This window comes from Acomys minous (genome assembly GCF_964271855.1).
Source record: "Acomys minous genome assembly, chromosome: 14".
NCBI lineage: Eukaryota > Metazoa > Chordata > Mammalia > Rodentia > Muridae > Acomys > Acomys minous.
This window is the reverse complement of record NC_140496.1, coordinates 57,261,712-57,279,577: the sequence shown is the minus strand read 5'-3', so window position 1 is coordinate 57,279,577 and position 17,866 is coordinate 57,261,712. Positions and strand designations below refer to the sequence as shown.

The 17,866-nt window shown below is 43.9% G+C and overlaps 1 protein-coding gene across 1 annotated transcript in view; it reads right to left on the bottom strand.

Annotated features, from left to right (window-relative positions):
- SPAG17 (sperm associated antigen 17) overlaps positions 1-17,866 on the bottom strand; it is a 209,574-nt gene that overhangs the window by 90,666 nt on the left and 101,042 nt on the right. Inside the window, exons 14-18 of the mRNA XM_084757928.1 lie at positions 15,385-15,612; positions 15,090-15,302; positions 11,141-11,202; positions 10,383-10,496; positions 6,487-6,641 (exon numbers count right to left, since the gene is read on the bottom strand). Of these exons, the coding sequence (XP_084614054.1) occupies positions 6,487-6,641; positions 10,383-10,496; positions 11,141-11,202; positions 15,090-15,302; positions 15,385-15,612 (772 nt within the window). The remainder of the gene's footprint in view (positions 1-6,486; positions 6,642-10,382; positions 10,497-11,140; positions 11,203-15,089; positions 15,303-15,384; positions 15,613-17,866) is intronic.

The window sequence follows — 17,866 nt, the reverse complement described above, 5'->3', positions numbered from 1 at the left end:
CTCCCATTCCTCCCTCCCTCCCATTTCTCCTTACTCCCCTCCCTTATGACTGTGACTGAGGGGGGCCTCCTAGTAGAATTCTCGAGCGCTGAGGAGTCAGTAGAGGGCATGCTGCGCAATCACAAGAGTTTGATCCCTAGAACTCATGCAGAAAAGCCAGGTGTGGTGAGTGAGCCACTTATGATGCAAGCACAGAGAGATGTACTTGGAATGCCAAAGAGGCAAAGAAAAGTGAGCACTGGGTTTTCCACATGCAGAGTTTGCATAGAAGTGAGACATAGGCCCGTGAAAGGTCCAGTACCAAAAAACAAAACAGAAAACAAAAATGAACAAACAAAAAGAAACAAAGAAAGGATGGTACTGGGGCTGAAGAGATGGCTCAGAGGTTAAGAGCACTGGCTGCCCTTCCAGAGGTCCTGAGTTCAATTCCCAGCAACCACATGGTAGTTCACAACCATCTATAATGAGATCTGGTGCCCTCTTCTGGCCTGCAGGAGTATGTGCAGGCAGAACACTGTATACTAAATAAGTAAATAAATCTTTAAAAAAGAAAGAAAGGAAGGAAGGAAGGAAGAACGAAAGGATGTTACCCGAGGAATGGAACCTAAGGAACACATACAAATGCATGGATACTTGCACCCCACCACACCCCACACATGTGCACTCAGATGAACACACACACATATAATCAAGCAAGCAAGCAAAGCAAGCAAAGAAACCAGAATTCTCACAAGTATCCCCCAACAAGACTCAAAACAAAGCCAAATTAGTATTCAGGTGAAGATAGGCACAAGGAGCTTTAGGAGCTTCATTTCCACAGATACCTGGTGAAGAAGTTACTTCCAAGTGTATTCCAGTCATATTTTAAAAAGTTGCCAGCATTGGATACAAATACAAGGATCAGGGCGATTTGGCACATGGTTTAAATTATAAATGTAAAGGGCTGTGATTCATGTGTTTAAAAAACTGCCAATTTGCAGGTGGAAACAACCGTTCTAGATAATTTCAGAATAGGAGTCTGTGGTGGCTGACTAAGAATGGCCCCCACGGGCTCATCTGTTTGAACTCTTAGATGCCGCTGAGCGGAAGTGTGTGAGCATTAGAAGTATTAAGGGGTGTGGCCTTGTTGGCGGAGGTGTTGTCACTGGGGGTGGGGGTGTCACATGGGTTTCAAAAGCCCATGCCAGACCCAGTCTCTTTGCCTGCTGGTTGTGGATCAAGAAATAAAGCTCTCAGGTACTGCTCCAGTGCCATGCTTGTCCTGCCATGATGACCATAGACAGACCCTCTGAAGCTGTAAAAAGGGCTCCAATGAAATGTTTCCTCTTACAAGTTGCTTTGGTCATGGAGCTTTATCACAACAATAGAACATTCTCGAAGGCAGATGTTAGTAACGAGACTGGATGGGGTATTGCTGTGACAGGATTGACCATGCTGTTTGTTGGAGGACCACAGAAGACTGGGACTTTGAACTAGGGAATCAGTAGAATGCTTTACGTGGGCTTAGTGGGCTATCCCAGCAGTAGCACGGAAGCCAGTGGTGCTGAGGATAGTGTGGGGTGTGGAGGCCCAGTGCAGGAAGGTTTAGAGGCGAAAAATATTAGCAGCTGAAATAGAGATCATTCTCATGATATTTTGGCAAGATATGTGTTGGCTTCTTGCCCTTGTTCTAAGAATCTGCCTGGGGCTAAGTTGAAGAGTTTGGGCCCAGGAAATTTCAAGATAGCCTAGTATTGATTGTGCCACATGGTAATTAGCAATCACCCTTACACTGATCTACAATGAAATGGAGTGAGTGGGGCAGAGAGAACTGTAAAATGAACAGTTTAGGACAAAGAGCGCCGGGAAATGTAATGTTGGGGCCAAGTCTTGTGCCCCGCAAGACGAAACATTCAAAGAAAAGCCTGACACTGCTTGAAATAAATAGAGTGGTATCCTTAGGGCAAGACCACACCCAGCTGATACTGCAGCCTGAGAAAGGAAAAGAGCTGAGGGATTTCATAAGCAACAACAGAGAGCAGTGAAAAATGTAACTCGGGGAAGGGAACAGATTCTAGCTCAAGCAAGGAGAGGAACTTAGCAGCTTTGGCCATGTGGTTCTGGAATTAGTGTCAAGAAACATAAAGGAAAGGAACTCTATAATCTTCCGCCATGGTAAAGGGAAACCACTGAGGCCAGGTATATGGCAGAGGAGTCCCTAGAAAGTGGCTCGGAGAGGCCACTGTGCACTTGTGAAGGTGACGCCAGGAGTGCATTGGAGCCCCCAAGATGTTGGAAGTGCAAGAGCCACGGGGATCTGCTGAGGAGAGCTGCAGATGGGGTGTGGAACCAGCCTGAAAGAGAGAAGTGTGTTTCAGTCAACAAAGCCGGCAGGGAAGAACCGTCTAATAAGCCTGTTTACATCAGCTGTGGAGATACAGAATTTGGAGTTTGGCTTGCTGGTCTTGGTCCAGCATTTCCTTGATATGCTCCCTTCTTCCCTTTTGGAAGGGTGATTACATTGGGTGTATATGGTGTGGTCTTTTGCTTTCGCTTTTACGGGGGGGGGGGGGGTTATAGGTAAGAGAGTGTCCTGAATCTCAGAAGAGACTTTGGACTTTTAACTAACAGTGTTGAGACTGTGCAAGCCGATGGGGACTCTGTAAGCAAGCCCTCCAGGAAACGCCTTCTTTCATGCATTTCCAATGTCATGGTATTTCATCACAGCAATTGAACACTAACTAAGGCAGCGTGTTAGGCACGAAAGCACTGCATTTACATTTTTAGTATGTAACGGAATGGCATTAGTACTTAATAATGGCATATAGCATATAAAATAATTAAGCATGATTTATACAAGCATGTATAATTTCTAAAAGAATATAAATAGAATTATATCATAAAAAAGGCACACACTAAGGAAGAACTAAGAAAATCTCATCTACCAAAAGGATTAATACTAAAACAGAAACATATTTAAGAGCACACCATCAATGAAAGCAAAAGCACATAGATTATTTTAACATCCCTGAAATTGTTATTAATTCATGTTGAAATCTCTCTCTCTCTCTCTCTCTCTCTCTCTCTCTCTCTCTCTCTTTGGTTTTTCCAGACAGGGTTTCTCTGTGAAGCATTGTCTGTCCTGGACTCGCTTTGTAGACCAAGCTGGCCTTGAACTCACAGTGATCTTAAAAGTCAGACTCTTGGATAAAAATCCAGACTATTATTTCAAGGAAATGTAACCACAAAACAAAACAAAATGACGTAGAGGAATGTGAGGGTTGCAGGTGGGCAGAACTTAGAAGCCCTTAGAAACTCTTGTTTCTGGTGAGTTCTTTGGCTAGCTGCCCTACACCCAAACTGCTGACCAAAAAGAGTTCTTACTACAGGGAAAAGTGTTCCCTCATTAACTTAATTTTCAATTAGTGTAGTGGTGGACAATATGGGCCTTTTGTTGTACTGTTAAAACTTGTAATTGACTAAGAAAGATGCATTTAAGAACACAGATTCAGGGGTCAGAGGTTAGGAACACTGGCTGCTTTTCCAAAGTTCTTGAGTTCAAACGTGGCTCATAACCATCTGTGAGATCTGGTGCCCTCTTCTGGCATGCAGGCATACATACCGGCAAAAACACTGCATACATAATAAGTAATAAATAAATCTTAAAAAAAAAGAATACAGATTCAAAGATGAAGTTGTACACATACTCTGCTTGTAAAAAAAAAAGAGAGAGCATACACAAATTCATTATTTTAAAGACAGATTATTATATATCTTTAAGAAATAGAGATTTACCATGAACAGGCACTGCTTAAATGTGGAAAATGTAAATTACCCAAAGTTAATGCAGAATTAGCCCGAATAGAGCATTTGCTTAAAAAGAACTGAAATCATAGGCAACCCATGTGCTCATCCTGTACAAATTTGAGTACTGGCTTATTTATTTTATACAAAAGGACACTGTATACTTTATATTTGTTTAACTGCGTGTGCGTGTGCGTGTGCGTGTGCGTGTGCGTGTGTGTGTGTGTGTGTGTGTGTGTGTGTGCGTGCGCCATAGTATAGTATGCACACGCACCCCATGCATACAGGAGCTCACAGAAGTCAGAAGAGGGCGTTGGATCCTCTGGAACTAGAGTCAGGGATGGGTGTGAGCCACAACGTGGGACCTGGTAACTGAAGTTCTCTGTAGGGCAACACATGCTCTTAACTGCTGTACTCACTGTCAGCCCCAACATTATAATTCTGATAAGACTAAAAAAAAAATTGTAAATTACTTTGGGTACTGTGAATATTTTAACAATTAATTCTTCCAACCCAGGGCCATAGAATTTCCTTTCACTCATCTGGGATTTTAGTTTTCAGTGTATAGATATTTCATCCTTTATCTTTATTTTATTTTTACTGGTGCTACTAAAAAGAGTTTGCTTTCGTATATTCCTTTCTGGATGTTCTTTACCAGTGTGTCAAAACCAAATGAACTTCTATAAGTTTTGTATTCTACAATGTATCAAAATTCATTAGTAGCTCTAATAGCAGTTGAATGTGTGCATGTGTGTGTACATGTGGTGTTCTTTAAGGTTTTCTATTTATGAGATTATGTCATCTGTAAGCAAAATAAATTACCTTTCCTGTTTAATTTGGGTACCTTCTGTCTCTCTTTTGCCTGTTTGCCGTGGCTAGCACTTCCAGCATTAGGTTGAAAGAGTGGTGAGGTTGTTCATCTCTTAAAACTTTTCATTTAATGTGTATACTGTGTGATAAAAGTGTAAACATCTATCGCGTCAGTTACCATTTTCATGGACTGCATCTTTGTCCGTTCACATTAAGTCTCGATGGCCGTAAGTGTAAAGTGAGCTTTTGGTAGCAACATATAGGGATCTTCTTTAACCACCTAGGCATGGGCTTCATGACTCTTGACCAGATAATCTGATCCCCTGACACTTAGTCTTGACAAGAAAGGTTCGCTATTGTAATTTTATGTATCTTCTTTCTTCCCAGCACTTCCTCCCTCATTTCTGTTGCTATGAAGTTTTGAACATTGTGTGTGTGTGTGTGTGTGTGTGTGTGTGTGTGTGTGTGTGTGTGTGCGCGCGCATGCGTGCGTGTGTGTTTATAAGTTTTGCTTTCTGGTTAATACCAAGCTCACACAAAGCTCCCTTCATGTGCAACAGTGTATTTTAAGTTGGCAAAAGCTTTACTCTGATCACATAAAAAAACTATTTTCTTTTTTATTGTCCACAATTATGTTACTCGGGTTATGATGTATTTCTATAGAATTTAACCATTAATGAGTTTTTGTTGACTGTGAAAGGCATGAAGCTGGTTTTCTGTGGTATCAGTGACTGTAGACTCACAGTTGAGAAGGAGGAACATGAAAGGTTTCTGTGACAATCCCTAACACCTGCCCCCAACAAATAACAGCCTAAAAAGGAAGCCACCAAAGACGCCATTGTGATAAGGATGCTGAAGTGTAGCTCTCCACAACCAAAGGCTTCGGGCAGGGGTACAGGTGGAGAAGGACTCAGCTTTCTTTAGGGGGTTGGCCAATGAGAGTTTAACCATGTTCCAGTGGGTATATGGACAACACAAATTAGAACTGTTTTTTTTTTCTTCTTTTTTTTCGGGGGGTGGGGGGAGATGGGTAGATCACAAGGGTTGGAGGACAAATATGGAAGGACTGGAAAGTGAATGTGATTGAGGTGCATGATGTAAAATTCCCAAATAATCAATAAAAATATTATGTTGGGAAAAAAAGAAAAACAAAAGAGAAATACAGATCAACAGTTCAAATACACCTACTGCATGCCTTAATTAAATCATCTTATAACCTTCAAACGAACATGTTTATTGCAGTCTGCTCCCCCAGTTGCCCCTCCATTTCATTTGTCTTTCTGTATTCCTGAGGATTGTACTATTGTTCTACAAACAGTAAGTATTGCGGATGCATTAAACAGCGCTGAGACAATGAGAAGCCATGGCTGTACATAGGAGAGAGGACCACGGTCTAAGGAAACGAATGAATGAAAAGCAAAAACAATACAAAACAAACAAAAAACTGCCGAGAATGAAGAAGAACCAGTGACTCTTAGATCTGCATTTGCTGGGAACGTGGTTGCTTATTTTGATAGTCTTCCATTGAGCTCCTGCCCCTTGAATCTTTTTCAGACCCATTGGAGTTGTTAACAAAATCAGCAAGCAAAGTGTCTTGTAGTTGCTACTTCAGTGCCTCCGACTCAATCTTACTACAGTTGAAATGAACACAAAGTATTTTAGTAGCATCCCCATTAGGTCCCAGGAGGGCAAGAACGGTGTTCGTTCTGGACAGGACTGTATCAACACGCAGTGCAGCGCAGCCATGGCACACAGTACATATTAGCTTAGGGAACGCACTTGAGCCTGTGGCACTATATAAATGCTTTCGCTGAGTCAACCCACAAAGACCAGCGTGCGGAACCTAAGTGGCTAGCTCAGCCACAGTTAAATGAACAGAATCGTTAAAGTCACCTGAATCCGACGTTGGAGTGAAGAGCAATATCCCAGTATTCACAATGCAGACGCTGTCCGTTCATTGGGTTGTGGAAGACCAGAAGCAAGGAATTGTCCTGCGTGTGGTAGTAAGAGTCAACACACTGGTATTGCTGATGAGCTTCCTGAAGAACCTGAAGACAGAGTAATTTGTACTGCTCAGTTGTTCTAGCCCCAGGAGGGGCAGCATTTCCCCCCTTGACCTTGCTTTTCCCCTCTCATTTCCACATCATTGGCCATCTTTGAGTTTCTGGTGGATTCTTTCCTAACTCCTAAAATAAGATCATAAGATATATTGCATTCTGTAAGCATTTCAATAACTCTTAGAGAAAAACAAACAGTAGGCCCCAGGGGTAGAGACACTCTCTAGGTATAGGCCATGTGTACTAGTAGATGACAATCAGTTCTTTATCTAATGGCTTTCTTGGCCTCCATTTGCATCAATTCATTTTTAGCATCATTAAATATGGCAGATAAAATGGGCATCATATACTAGGCTGACTCTGACTTACTCCAAGTTCATAAACTGACTCCCAAACCTCTATTGTGATAGTATTTGGAGGCCTCTGGGAATGTTCTGAGGGTGTGCTTCCCAAGGTAGGATTTGTCTTTATCATATGAGACATCGGAGGGCTTCCTTTCTTTTCTCCCTCTCTCTGCCATGGATAACCCCAGAAGGCAGCATCGTGTGTAGGCCAGGAAGCAAGTCCCATCAGACTCTAACCATACTAGCCCTGGGATTTTGTTTTTCAACTTCTTAAGCCCTGAGACGATACCTTTATACTATTTAAGCTACCCAGCCTGAGGTATTTTCTTATGGCAGCTTGAATAGACTAAAGTAATAACTAACATTTTCCTCTGTGTTTTTAAACATCAGGTCTCATTTGACAGCACAATAGGGACTTGCCAAGAACAGGGTTTGTGGGTTCTGGTGTCAGAGTTCAAGACAGCTCTTCCAACTTTAGTTTTTCTCCTTCTGGCACTGTGCCCTCCATATATAGTGCACCTTATAGTGAAAGACTATCAGAAATAGTCTTTCTGATAGATACCACTGCTAATGGCCCTCCACCTCTGCCTGTTATGAGACGTAATGCCCCTGAGCCCAACCTTGTTTTCTCTGAATAAGACCAATAGTATCTTATAACCAACTCCCAATGTAAATAAACATCTATAGCCCAAGAAAGCAACCGAAAACCCACCCAACCCCCTTAAGGGAAATGGGAGTGTCGTCCTCTTAAGGTTTCTTCCATCTGATTTCAGATGAATAATACCTTTGTAGGGGCCCAAACAAAATTTGGAAAAATGGTTAAACCAGGTAGGAATAGCATTTGTGGTCCGCTTTCTAAATGTTGAGAAATTCCAGGCTTAATTGGGATCTGAAGTTTTTGTCGAAGCTGTTCTGAGAGCTGTCCTGTTCTGATGAGGAAGAACAACTGAAACACTTGGTGCTGGATGTTTTAAGTTGATAAAGATGAAATACGATAGATACTGATTTACATTCAGAATTTTAGAAAAGATGTTTTCTTCAAAGTTGCCAAATACAAATAGCCAAAACACTATGAATGTAACATTTATATAATTCCTGATTGTTTCGTGGTTCTTCTTGCTGTAGGTAGTCTATTGGTATAGATGTGTAATAATATAAATATATATGTAAACAAAACAAAAAAGAAAAAGAAATGGAACACCCTCAGCCTGCAGTGCAGAGGAAGCCACCAGCAGGGGGCGCCAAGGCATAGCTGTATGTCCTGTTTCCTTCTCATTGCCAGTCATCAATAAGGGATTTGTCGACAAGAAAAGGAGGTGGGCAGCAGTGGGCTTTGTGTTTTCAGTACCAATTTACCGTATCAGCTTAGTGTGCTCTGCCATGAAGATAATCTCGAGGAATTGCTAGCATGCCAGGAAGGGGGCATTTAGTTTTGCCTTTGTTTCTATACTGGTAATAGATTGAAAATAATATATTTATCCCCCATCTAGTCCCCTGTATGAGTGTCTTGATGGAAAGCCACTTAACCACTTACACATTTACATCTGTTTTTTGAGGCAATTAAAATACAGTTGCCCTACGACCGGGTTCTCAGCTGCTATTCTTGGAAGGCAAATTCCTCTGAGACATAAACCCAGGAAACAATGGTTTGTTTACAGTGAACACGTGCTCTCCTCTTTTTGGATAATGGGAGCCCTGCCATCTTTGCTCTGACTGTTGGGAAATGCAGTGGTAGGATTGCCCGAGCTGTGACTGGCTCTCCGCCTTTGAAAAGCTTTCACATTATCTTTCCTTTTTACTGATTGGTGTTTGTCTTTTATACATTATTGTTGTTGGTCACATGTAGTTCATGAAGATTGCACACAGGGGTGATGCTGTAGCTCAGTGTGAACTGTGGCCTGACATAAGCAAGGGCCTGGGGCTGATCGCCAGCACCACAAACCAACAGCTCCTACCACAGCAAAAAATAATCAGCAACAAGAGAGTTAAGTGTAAGGCGTTATTCTAGGAACACACAAAGGAACGCCATGGACAAAGCTCTCTTCTGCAACTGGATTAAGGTTGTGACAGGTCACTCTGGGTTCTGATCAAGTGAGGGAAATATTTGAATTATAGAGAATGGACCAGAGTGAAAATCAAAGCAGTGTGACAATTAGAAGGACATTAAACAAAAGGCGGGGATGGTGGTGAATTAAAACTGACACAGTCAGCCTTACAGGTACCTTTGTCAGTCTAATTCCACCAGGCTGCCATCTGTCCCCTACTGCAGGAGAAAGGAGGGACACAACCCACCGAAGGTGACCCAAAGAGTTCAGGGAAGGAGGACTTATCCCCTACCGAGGGAGAAGCACATTAGAGAGAAAGAAAAAATTATGTAGATGTCTGAATCACAAACACGAGGTACAGATGTGGGCCACATATGTGATTCTAAAGTTTAGAGTTACTATATTTTAAAAAACGGAGACAGGTAAAAATCTATATTTTGTTTCCCTTGCTATAGGATATGCTGTCATTTCAACATGTAGTAAATATGAAAATTATGGAGGAGATATATTATTATTTCATGCCAAGTCTTTGAAACCCTGTGTGTTTGGCCCCAAAGTTCCTTTGTAGAGTGCCATGTGACCCTATCTTCCCTGTTGAATTACTCTTTTCTCTGCAGAGGACCATTTTTCTTGACCATTGATAAGGTTGGGGAGTTGCAATTTTTCCCCCCCACAACATGGCTCTGATGAGTCTTCTGGCTTTAAACATATGGGGATGTAACATCTGATCAAAATGAGATTCAAACCAGAAAGACAAATCATGCCGAGAGCAGGTTTTTTTAAAATCTAAAAGCAGCATGTGTTTCTGGATTTCGTACTTTTTTTTTTTTTATAGCAGTTAAAAGCATGTTTGGATGGAGCACATTTCCTTCCTTGGTTGTTTTCTTCCTGTTTCTCACTTAGCAACAGAGGTGCCTCGGCTTCTACAACAAGATAGCTCCTATGTCACAGGCTTATTTCTAGGGGTACACTTATTATACTTAACAGCCGTGCCCTAGCCCACAGCACTTAGCGCAGTAACAGCCAGCTAGCACAGGTACCATTGACCTGTTCATCAAACCGGAAAACACCACGAAACACAGCCAAGTCTAAATAGATTGGGAAGGCACCGCGGAGGGGAAAACGGTGTCGCTTCCTGGTATGAAAGCACACATATTTCCAAGCATTTGGGGGATTTCCTGGGAGTGCATGGTTTAGCGTGGGAACAAACTCACTTTATAGCCGAAGTCAGTGGGAATACTGAGCTGAGCTAGGTCTGAGAGAATGACCCGGAAGTGAACTGCGCACAGTTACAGCCCACCTCCGCAGTGCGCCTCTCCTGGAGAATCACAGTCCTTGCGTACCTGAAGCAGGACTTTTGGCTGAAAATGTTCTGTAAAGCTCCAGTCTGTCAAACTGCGCTGCTGCGTTTTCTTTATGTCCTCTAGGTCGGCTTCTACCACCATTTTCTTGGGTTTCTTTAAAAAAAAAATCACAGGAACACAATTTCAGCTCTAATCTGTGCGAATCCAAACGGAGCCCGGCTAGACCCTGTGGACTCACCCCATGTGCCCCATTTAATTGTGGGAATCTGCATATGTATAGATCCATATGGCAACATTTTAGGAGGGCCGCTGCCAGAAAAAAAAGTACGCCTTTGACTTTTTTTTTTGTTTCAAATGTGCAACATAACCTAAATATTTTTATTGTTAGGTTATACTCTTCAGAGTCCTGTTAGCAATTATAGGCAGGTTTTTCTGAACTCTCTTCAAGACAGCACTAGTTCTACACAGGGCTGTATGGTCAGCAGGTGTTTGTGAGGTTGCCAAGTCACACTGTCTAGAGAGAGAGGGCCAGGGAGCTGGGAGATTTTACTTAAGTTAGGGAGGCTAGTAAGTTTAACCCCTTTTACTCCAGACGGAGTTAGAATAGGATGCCCAAATAACCCCTCTCCCCCCTGGCATCAGCATTTTCCTTTTAAGACTCTCTCTTCTCTCTCTCTCTCTCTCTCTCTCTCTCTCTCTCTCTCTCTCTCTCTCTCTCTCTCATTTCTCTATTCGGTCAGGGGTTTCCTCTGATCATCTTACTTGTCATCTGCACTTTTAGGAAAATAATTCCTTACTTTTTCAAGAGAATCGTCCTTTGTGGCTGCTTCATCTTTGATCTCATTGTCCGTGGTCTGCTCTGTAAATCAAAGACACCACCATGCAGTTGGGTTTGGGCTTTGTTCTTGCCTTTGGTCAGCGCAGTGCCTTTTTTGTTGCCCGTATGATCTATGTTTCTGTGCTGAAAAGGTGATTCCTGAGAGGCATGTTTCGTGCCTCCAAAAAAGGTGTTTGTGTCAATAATTCTCAGTCAGTGTCTAGCCAGAATTTATCCTAAATGCTTTGAAAGGAACCCGGCTTCCTATCCGATGCGCACTAAATCACGCCGGCGATCCTTTCAGGCTGCATGGGGCTTGCTTCTTGCAGTGCCCCTTTGCCTTCACAAATTATGAGTGCTCACTGGCTGGACTAAGCTACCGGCTCACTGCTGTCGTTCGCCTTGCCCTGGTGACAATCATCAAGCTTTTGCTGACCTCTGTGAGCCTTGACTGGTAGATGACAGGCCAGGGCAAGGGGAGCAGGGGTGTGAACAGGACAACTAGCATTGACCTCGCCTATTAGAGTGACAGCATCCTACCATCCGGTTGCGCTCCTCTCCTGTTCATTCCTTGTTCACTTATTACCCAATGCGCATGCGCACACTGACAGGCGGGGTTTAACAGATGCTAGTAAATGGGGCAAATGAGTGGGCGCTCGGACTCTAACGTACCGGGCCATGGACCGACATGAGTGTGGCACATTAGCTCTCCCACTAAGCAGAGTGACATCACCCTTGGCTAGGAAGCAGCAGCCGTCTGAATGGCTTGAGAGAGGAACAGATCTATGCTAGGGGTTCTCACATCATGAGCTGCACCAGGAGAAATGAGACACAACAGAGAGTTCCGATGAAGCACCTCCCCAAACAAATGGGGTGTGCCCGAGAAGGGCAGTCTTGTGGGAACACACTGTGGGGTTGCTGAGTGCCTGAGTGAACCCATCTTCTTATCAGCTTGAGAGTGAACGCAGATAACAGGCTGCAAAGCCCTGTAGAAAACGCCACAGCCTCCCTCTTCCAACATGCTCCTCCCACCCCCCAAGCCTCTCCCCCCTTGCTCTTCCCACTTCAGACTGGCTGGCCAGCTTGCTGGGTATGGGCAGTTCTACACTCTGGTCACCCTCCCCAGAACCTCTGCCTCCTCCTAGGCCTCATTTTAAACCACAGCATCGATCAGGGTGGAAGCCTCAAGTCCCAATTGCTGAAGAACAAGAACACGCCCTCCTTGCACCCTCTGCACGCAGCACCCGGTGGGGATTCTGGGCGCTTTCTTCTTTTGATTGAATGGGGGTGGATCTGTACGATACACTGAAACTAGATATGACAGCAGAGTGGTATAGAAAATGGAAATGTGGAAGGAAATCTATATGAGAGGCTAATCTGAGTGTGAGCATAAGACAGGTTTGCATTTTGTAGCAAAGAGACCCAATCATGGATTCTGGAGTGGGAAGGTACCACCGCCTACCAAGGACAGGCTAATGGTTTTCTCTCTCAGGAGCACTGCTGTGGATACCTTTGGCCCTAGTTTCCTCTTGTCCCCAGGCTGCAGGCAGGTGGCAGAATGAATGTTCCGTTTTGACTTGGAGCAAGATGCTAAAGCCAATTTAGTTCAGCGTTTGTATAAGCACATCCACTGAGGTCAGAACTCAGGCCAACTACAGTTCTAAAGAGACCATGATGATGTCCCCTGCGTCTCTGAAACAATTGGTACGAAATCTGTAGACTGAAAACTCTTCTATGCTTGAGGCCTGCCAGAGTTCCGGGAGATTTGATATTCCCTCCTGCGTCTAAGGATCCCGGAACATAACGAGCTCTTTAGTCTAGAAAGCATGTTCAAAACTTAATACACCAGTGATTTTGTCAAAGAAGGGAACATTTTAATACTAAGCTGAACTCTTGATTTAACAGTACAATAAAAGCCATTTTTTCCCTCTCCATCTGATTCCTGATTTCAACCACATAATCCTTTGACAGTGTGATTCAGTAGTCTTCGACACATCTGGAAATGGACGCGTTCCCTTCCCTTTGAAAAACAGCTTTCCTAATCTGGTTTACTTTAGAGATAACAAGATCCCTCTGCAGAGTGCTTACTTTATTTAAAAAAAAAAAACACCCAACAAGCATAAAGGGCACATCTAAACCTACAGCCTCATGGTTATCAGCTCTCAGGTTCTTCATAAATATCCAATGAGCCTTGTCAAGTTCAAAAACAGTCTCAGATGGAAGCCCAGGGTTTGGTTAGGAAAAGCACAAATATCCAGCCCTTCACACACGCAATGCCAAAATGGTTGTGAGGAGAGACACAAGCGTGGTTTCTGCTTTGTTGAGAGGTTTCTGTTAACTCTAGTATCAACTGGAGTTAGGGGGAAGATGGAAGTTCAGATAACAACACCTTCTTACGGGAACAGTCACGGAGATACAAGGCAAGCCTGGCTGCCTCCTCTGCTCAGATCCAGTGGCTCCTGAGCATAGGTCTGCATTCACCATGAAGAAGCCCTTAGGGCTAGGGATCTGCCCTTGAAATTGCTCACTCTCCAGGGCACATTATGTATGGTTCATCCTGAGGATTGGGAGTGGTAGAGTCAGCCACTCTCCAGGGAGTGGCTTTGACCAAGGAAAGAAAGGATAAAAGCCAAGAAAGCTCTACAGGAGCTGCCTTCAGAAAAACAAAACTGTGAAATGGCCACCTCTGTCTTCCATTCTCCGCCCCCCACACCCCATTTCTACACTCAGTGCTTCCACTATTGCTCACTTTAAAATAGCCCCTAATTCCTATCGGAACCTCTACTTTCACATAGGTGTGATATGTGTGTGCATTTCTTAGTTTTCAGTCATGTGGTACTTTGTTCATTATCTTTTTTGTAATTAATGCCCACAATGTCACTGTATTATGAGAATATGTTATGTAGAGTTTTAGTCCTGTGAACAATTTTCCATAACATGCTGTACATCCATGATAAAGTTAATATTTCATAAATTAACGTACTTATGAACTCAAAGAAGCTGTGGTTGTGGAGGCCTTACTGGGCATATGAATGACTACAGAAGCTAGCAAGATATCAAGACATAAAAGAAGTGTAGCTCAGTTATGATATCTTTTGCTCGAGCTGGGAGGTGGTGCGCACACCTTTCATCCCAGGACTCGGGAGGCAGAGGCAGGTGGATCTCTGTGAGTTGGAGGCCAGCCTGGTCTACAAAGCGAGTTCAGGATACCCAAGGCTACACAGAGAAACCCTGTCTCAAAAACCAAAAAAGCAAAAGCAAAGACGTCTTTCAGATACAGCACAGAATGGGAGAAAGGAGACAAAGTACGAAGAGGCTTTGGGATAAGGCGTGTGGGACTATACGTAAGTATGTGAGGCAGACCACACTCCTCGCTGAAGGCAGGAAAGAGCTGCTGAGAGTGCTGTGCAGGGACAGAAAGGGGCCACGTGTCAGGCAGGCTCCAGACAGTGAAGGCTGAGTGGAAGGCAGAGCATGCAAATGTAGTCCACTGCCCTTCCGCACCTCCTAACATCACCAATTAGAGGGTTGTGCCCGAGGATAAGAATAATGTCCTGAGCTCAAATGGGCACAGAAGAGGAAGGCACTTCCACTGAGTGCTGGCTCCATGCTGACCTCTATACTTGACATTTTGTTAGGACATTATAAGTAATTTTTAAATAATGTTACCGTGCAATCATGACGTTCTAATGGGAAGAGTTTTAATTATGTTCACTGTGTTGCGTTTTCTATGGAGAGAGTGAACTGAGAGGATGCCTTGAAAAACAGAGCTGGAAAGGGAGGATTCAATATTATTACTTAACCAATTGGATATCGAGTCTTTTTTTGTCAGCTGAAGCAAAGAAGCACTTACATCCAAGTGATGCTTTTTGAACTTGTCTCTGCATTCTTGTCTAAGCTTAACAGAATCCACACACACTTTCACTTACCCAAGGAGTCTATCTGGGGCCACATGGACCCATTGGTCTCCTTCTCTGATAGTTGTCTGTTGTCAGCATCTGGTTGTTCCGTGTGGTAAGAAGTAGAAAGTTTCACAGAAGCAGGCTGGTCAGAGTATGGGGAATTTCCGTATCTCTCTGAGTCTTGCTCAGCCTGGGACAAATTCTGGTCCACAAAAAGTATTCTGTCTTGGTTTCCAATAACTAGTCAGGACGAAGAGCAATCCATTAGATACAGTACCCAGGTGGGCGCGCCCCCCTCACCCCACCCTTCCATGCAGCGGACCTGCTACTGGCTTGGCCTTCTGCGTGTTCAGCCTGTGGAGGTACCGCTGCCTTATCTGCTTAGCGAACCTGGCAGGGTTGTCCCAAGGAATGTTGAAATTCTCTATGTCTGTCTCGCTGATCACCTCGGCCGGCTTGAGCTGTCCTGCCGAGTCCACCTCCGAGAGCTTCAGGCTCTCAAAGGTAAATACCTTGAAGGCTCGTTCCACTTCGCTCCAGCTCAGCACTTCTGTAAGAGAGCAGGACCCCTGCCTCGTGGGAGGCTCTTATTAGTACACGATACAGCGCTGGCTGACAGGGGCACAACTGAGGGGTGCCGGGGGTTCATGTAGTGATGGGTGCTAGCCAGACTTTATTCTGAAATTTAGACCCCACAAGATAGGAAAGATGTTTACTTCAAGTTTGCCAAATACAAATAGCCGAATCACCATGAATGTAACATTTACATAACTCCTGACTGTCTCGTGGTTCTTCCTGCTGCATGTAGTTTATTTTATTCATGTGTAATAATAGAAATGTATACGTTAAAAAACAAACATTAAAAAAGAAATATTGATTTATGACTTCCTTTTGTTTTAAGAAGTCTCCGAGAATTTTATACATGCATACAATATGTTTTCATCACGTTCGTCTCCCGCCCCTGCTCCTCTCTTTAGCTTCTCCCATCATCTCCCAGCATCCTCCTCTCTCCTGCTGTCCTTCCTCTCCTCATCAGAGGTTAGCCTGAAGCTTCTCACTCCTCAGTGCCAGGCTGTCAAGGCGCTGTCCATTCACCCCTCTCCCCTTAGGACTCGGGTCAGTTCTGACAAGAAGGCGCGTGAATTCCACGTGCTTGCGAGAACACCCGGAGCCCAGCATTTCAGTGGTGGCTCTACACTATGACTACAGCCCTTCAACAAATAATTTCAGCTTGTCAGGATTTCAGATTTCGTATCTGAAGATACATTTGGACTAGGTGACTCTCCAAGTTCATTTCACCTAGGAGATTTTATGGTCCTACAATATGTATTTCCTCGGAGTTCAGTTTCTGTCACTGACAGTGTAGCTCACTGGTAAGCCTCACAGGTGCCAAGTACTATAATTATCATCAGTGCTGAGGGGAAAAAAAAAAGGAAGAAATTTAATTTCTGGATATAAATACTGTTTACGGAGTTCCATCACAGGATGGCATTGGACAGGGATCTTTCATTGTTCATTGGCCTCCCGGTCACACTGTTTCTTCTTTCCTTCCCACACTCCCGTGCTGAGGGTGACCCAAGGAAGTACGCACAATCCACCAAATGGACCCTGAAATCCGACTCAGATGACACAGACCTCCCATTTCTTTTCTTTGGCCCAAAAAGAAAGAAGTGTGGAGTGACTCAAGATAAAGAGATGAAAGAAAACATCACCTGTCGCTTCTCAGTGAAGAAGGGGGCGTGGCTGAGAGGTGTGGTTGTTCTGAAAATTCTACTTTGTAAACAGGGGTGGGGGACATTCCTGATTCTCAGTTAGGAAAGCTCCCGGAAGGATTTGGGAGGCAAAGACATGCAGAGAGAATTGAACTCATAGCTCCTGTAAAGAACACCGACAAGAGAGGTTGGTATTTAAAATCGCCTCCCATGATCTCTTCTGTTCTCTCTTACGCCAGCCACACTGCAGCTAGTGAGAAAGCCCCAGGTTAACCACGTGACTGGATTAACAGAGAGAAGATAGTCCGGACTTGAACATCTTCGTCAAATGGAGAATAGAAACACAGCTTCCGGCTTAAGCGAAGGGATGTGCTTGAGACAGAGCTCTTCCGTTCGCTCCTCAGGACAGGCTGCAGCTACAAGGCTCCCGGGGACTTCCTAATCTCCTACAGCAACTGCAGTTTACACTGGAATATGGTGCGTTTTTAGTAGTACAGCTACGCTGATTGACAAGTCCAAATGTTGTGCCCAATCTATTGATTCGGGCTGCACTGAAGAAGAGTATTTCAAGTTCACCTTGTGCACAACTTGTGTTGCTTGAAACTAGAGTAGAAGACTTCACAGTGGTATCGCTTTCTCTCCTCACTCCTCAGGTAGTGTCACTGTGTTGTGTGGTTTTATTTACCTGGGAAAGGGACTATGGTAACTTGGAATGGGAGGTTTCTGTTCATTTTTCTACTTTTATAGATATAGGAACCAACCCTCCAGATAGGTAGGATGGAATACATCACCTCTAATGACACCAGTGGGATGCAGTGGATGTAAACATGTTTTTGTTTTGATCCCAAGTGTTGCATGTGAAACAGACTTGTGTGGAGGTGTGCAGTGGTGTTTGTCCACTAGAAGAGGAACTACCCCTTGCAGGGGGATGGTCTTTCTCTGAGTGGAGATATACATATGAGCCCAAAATGAGAGGCTAGGCGTTTTAGTCTTGGCATCATTTCCTACTGTTAGGCTGTTCATCGCTCCCCTTTGAGACACTCCTAGAGAGAACTGCTCTAGCGAATGCTTCAAGGTTCTGGCTGCTGCTCT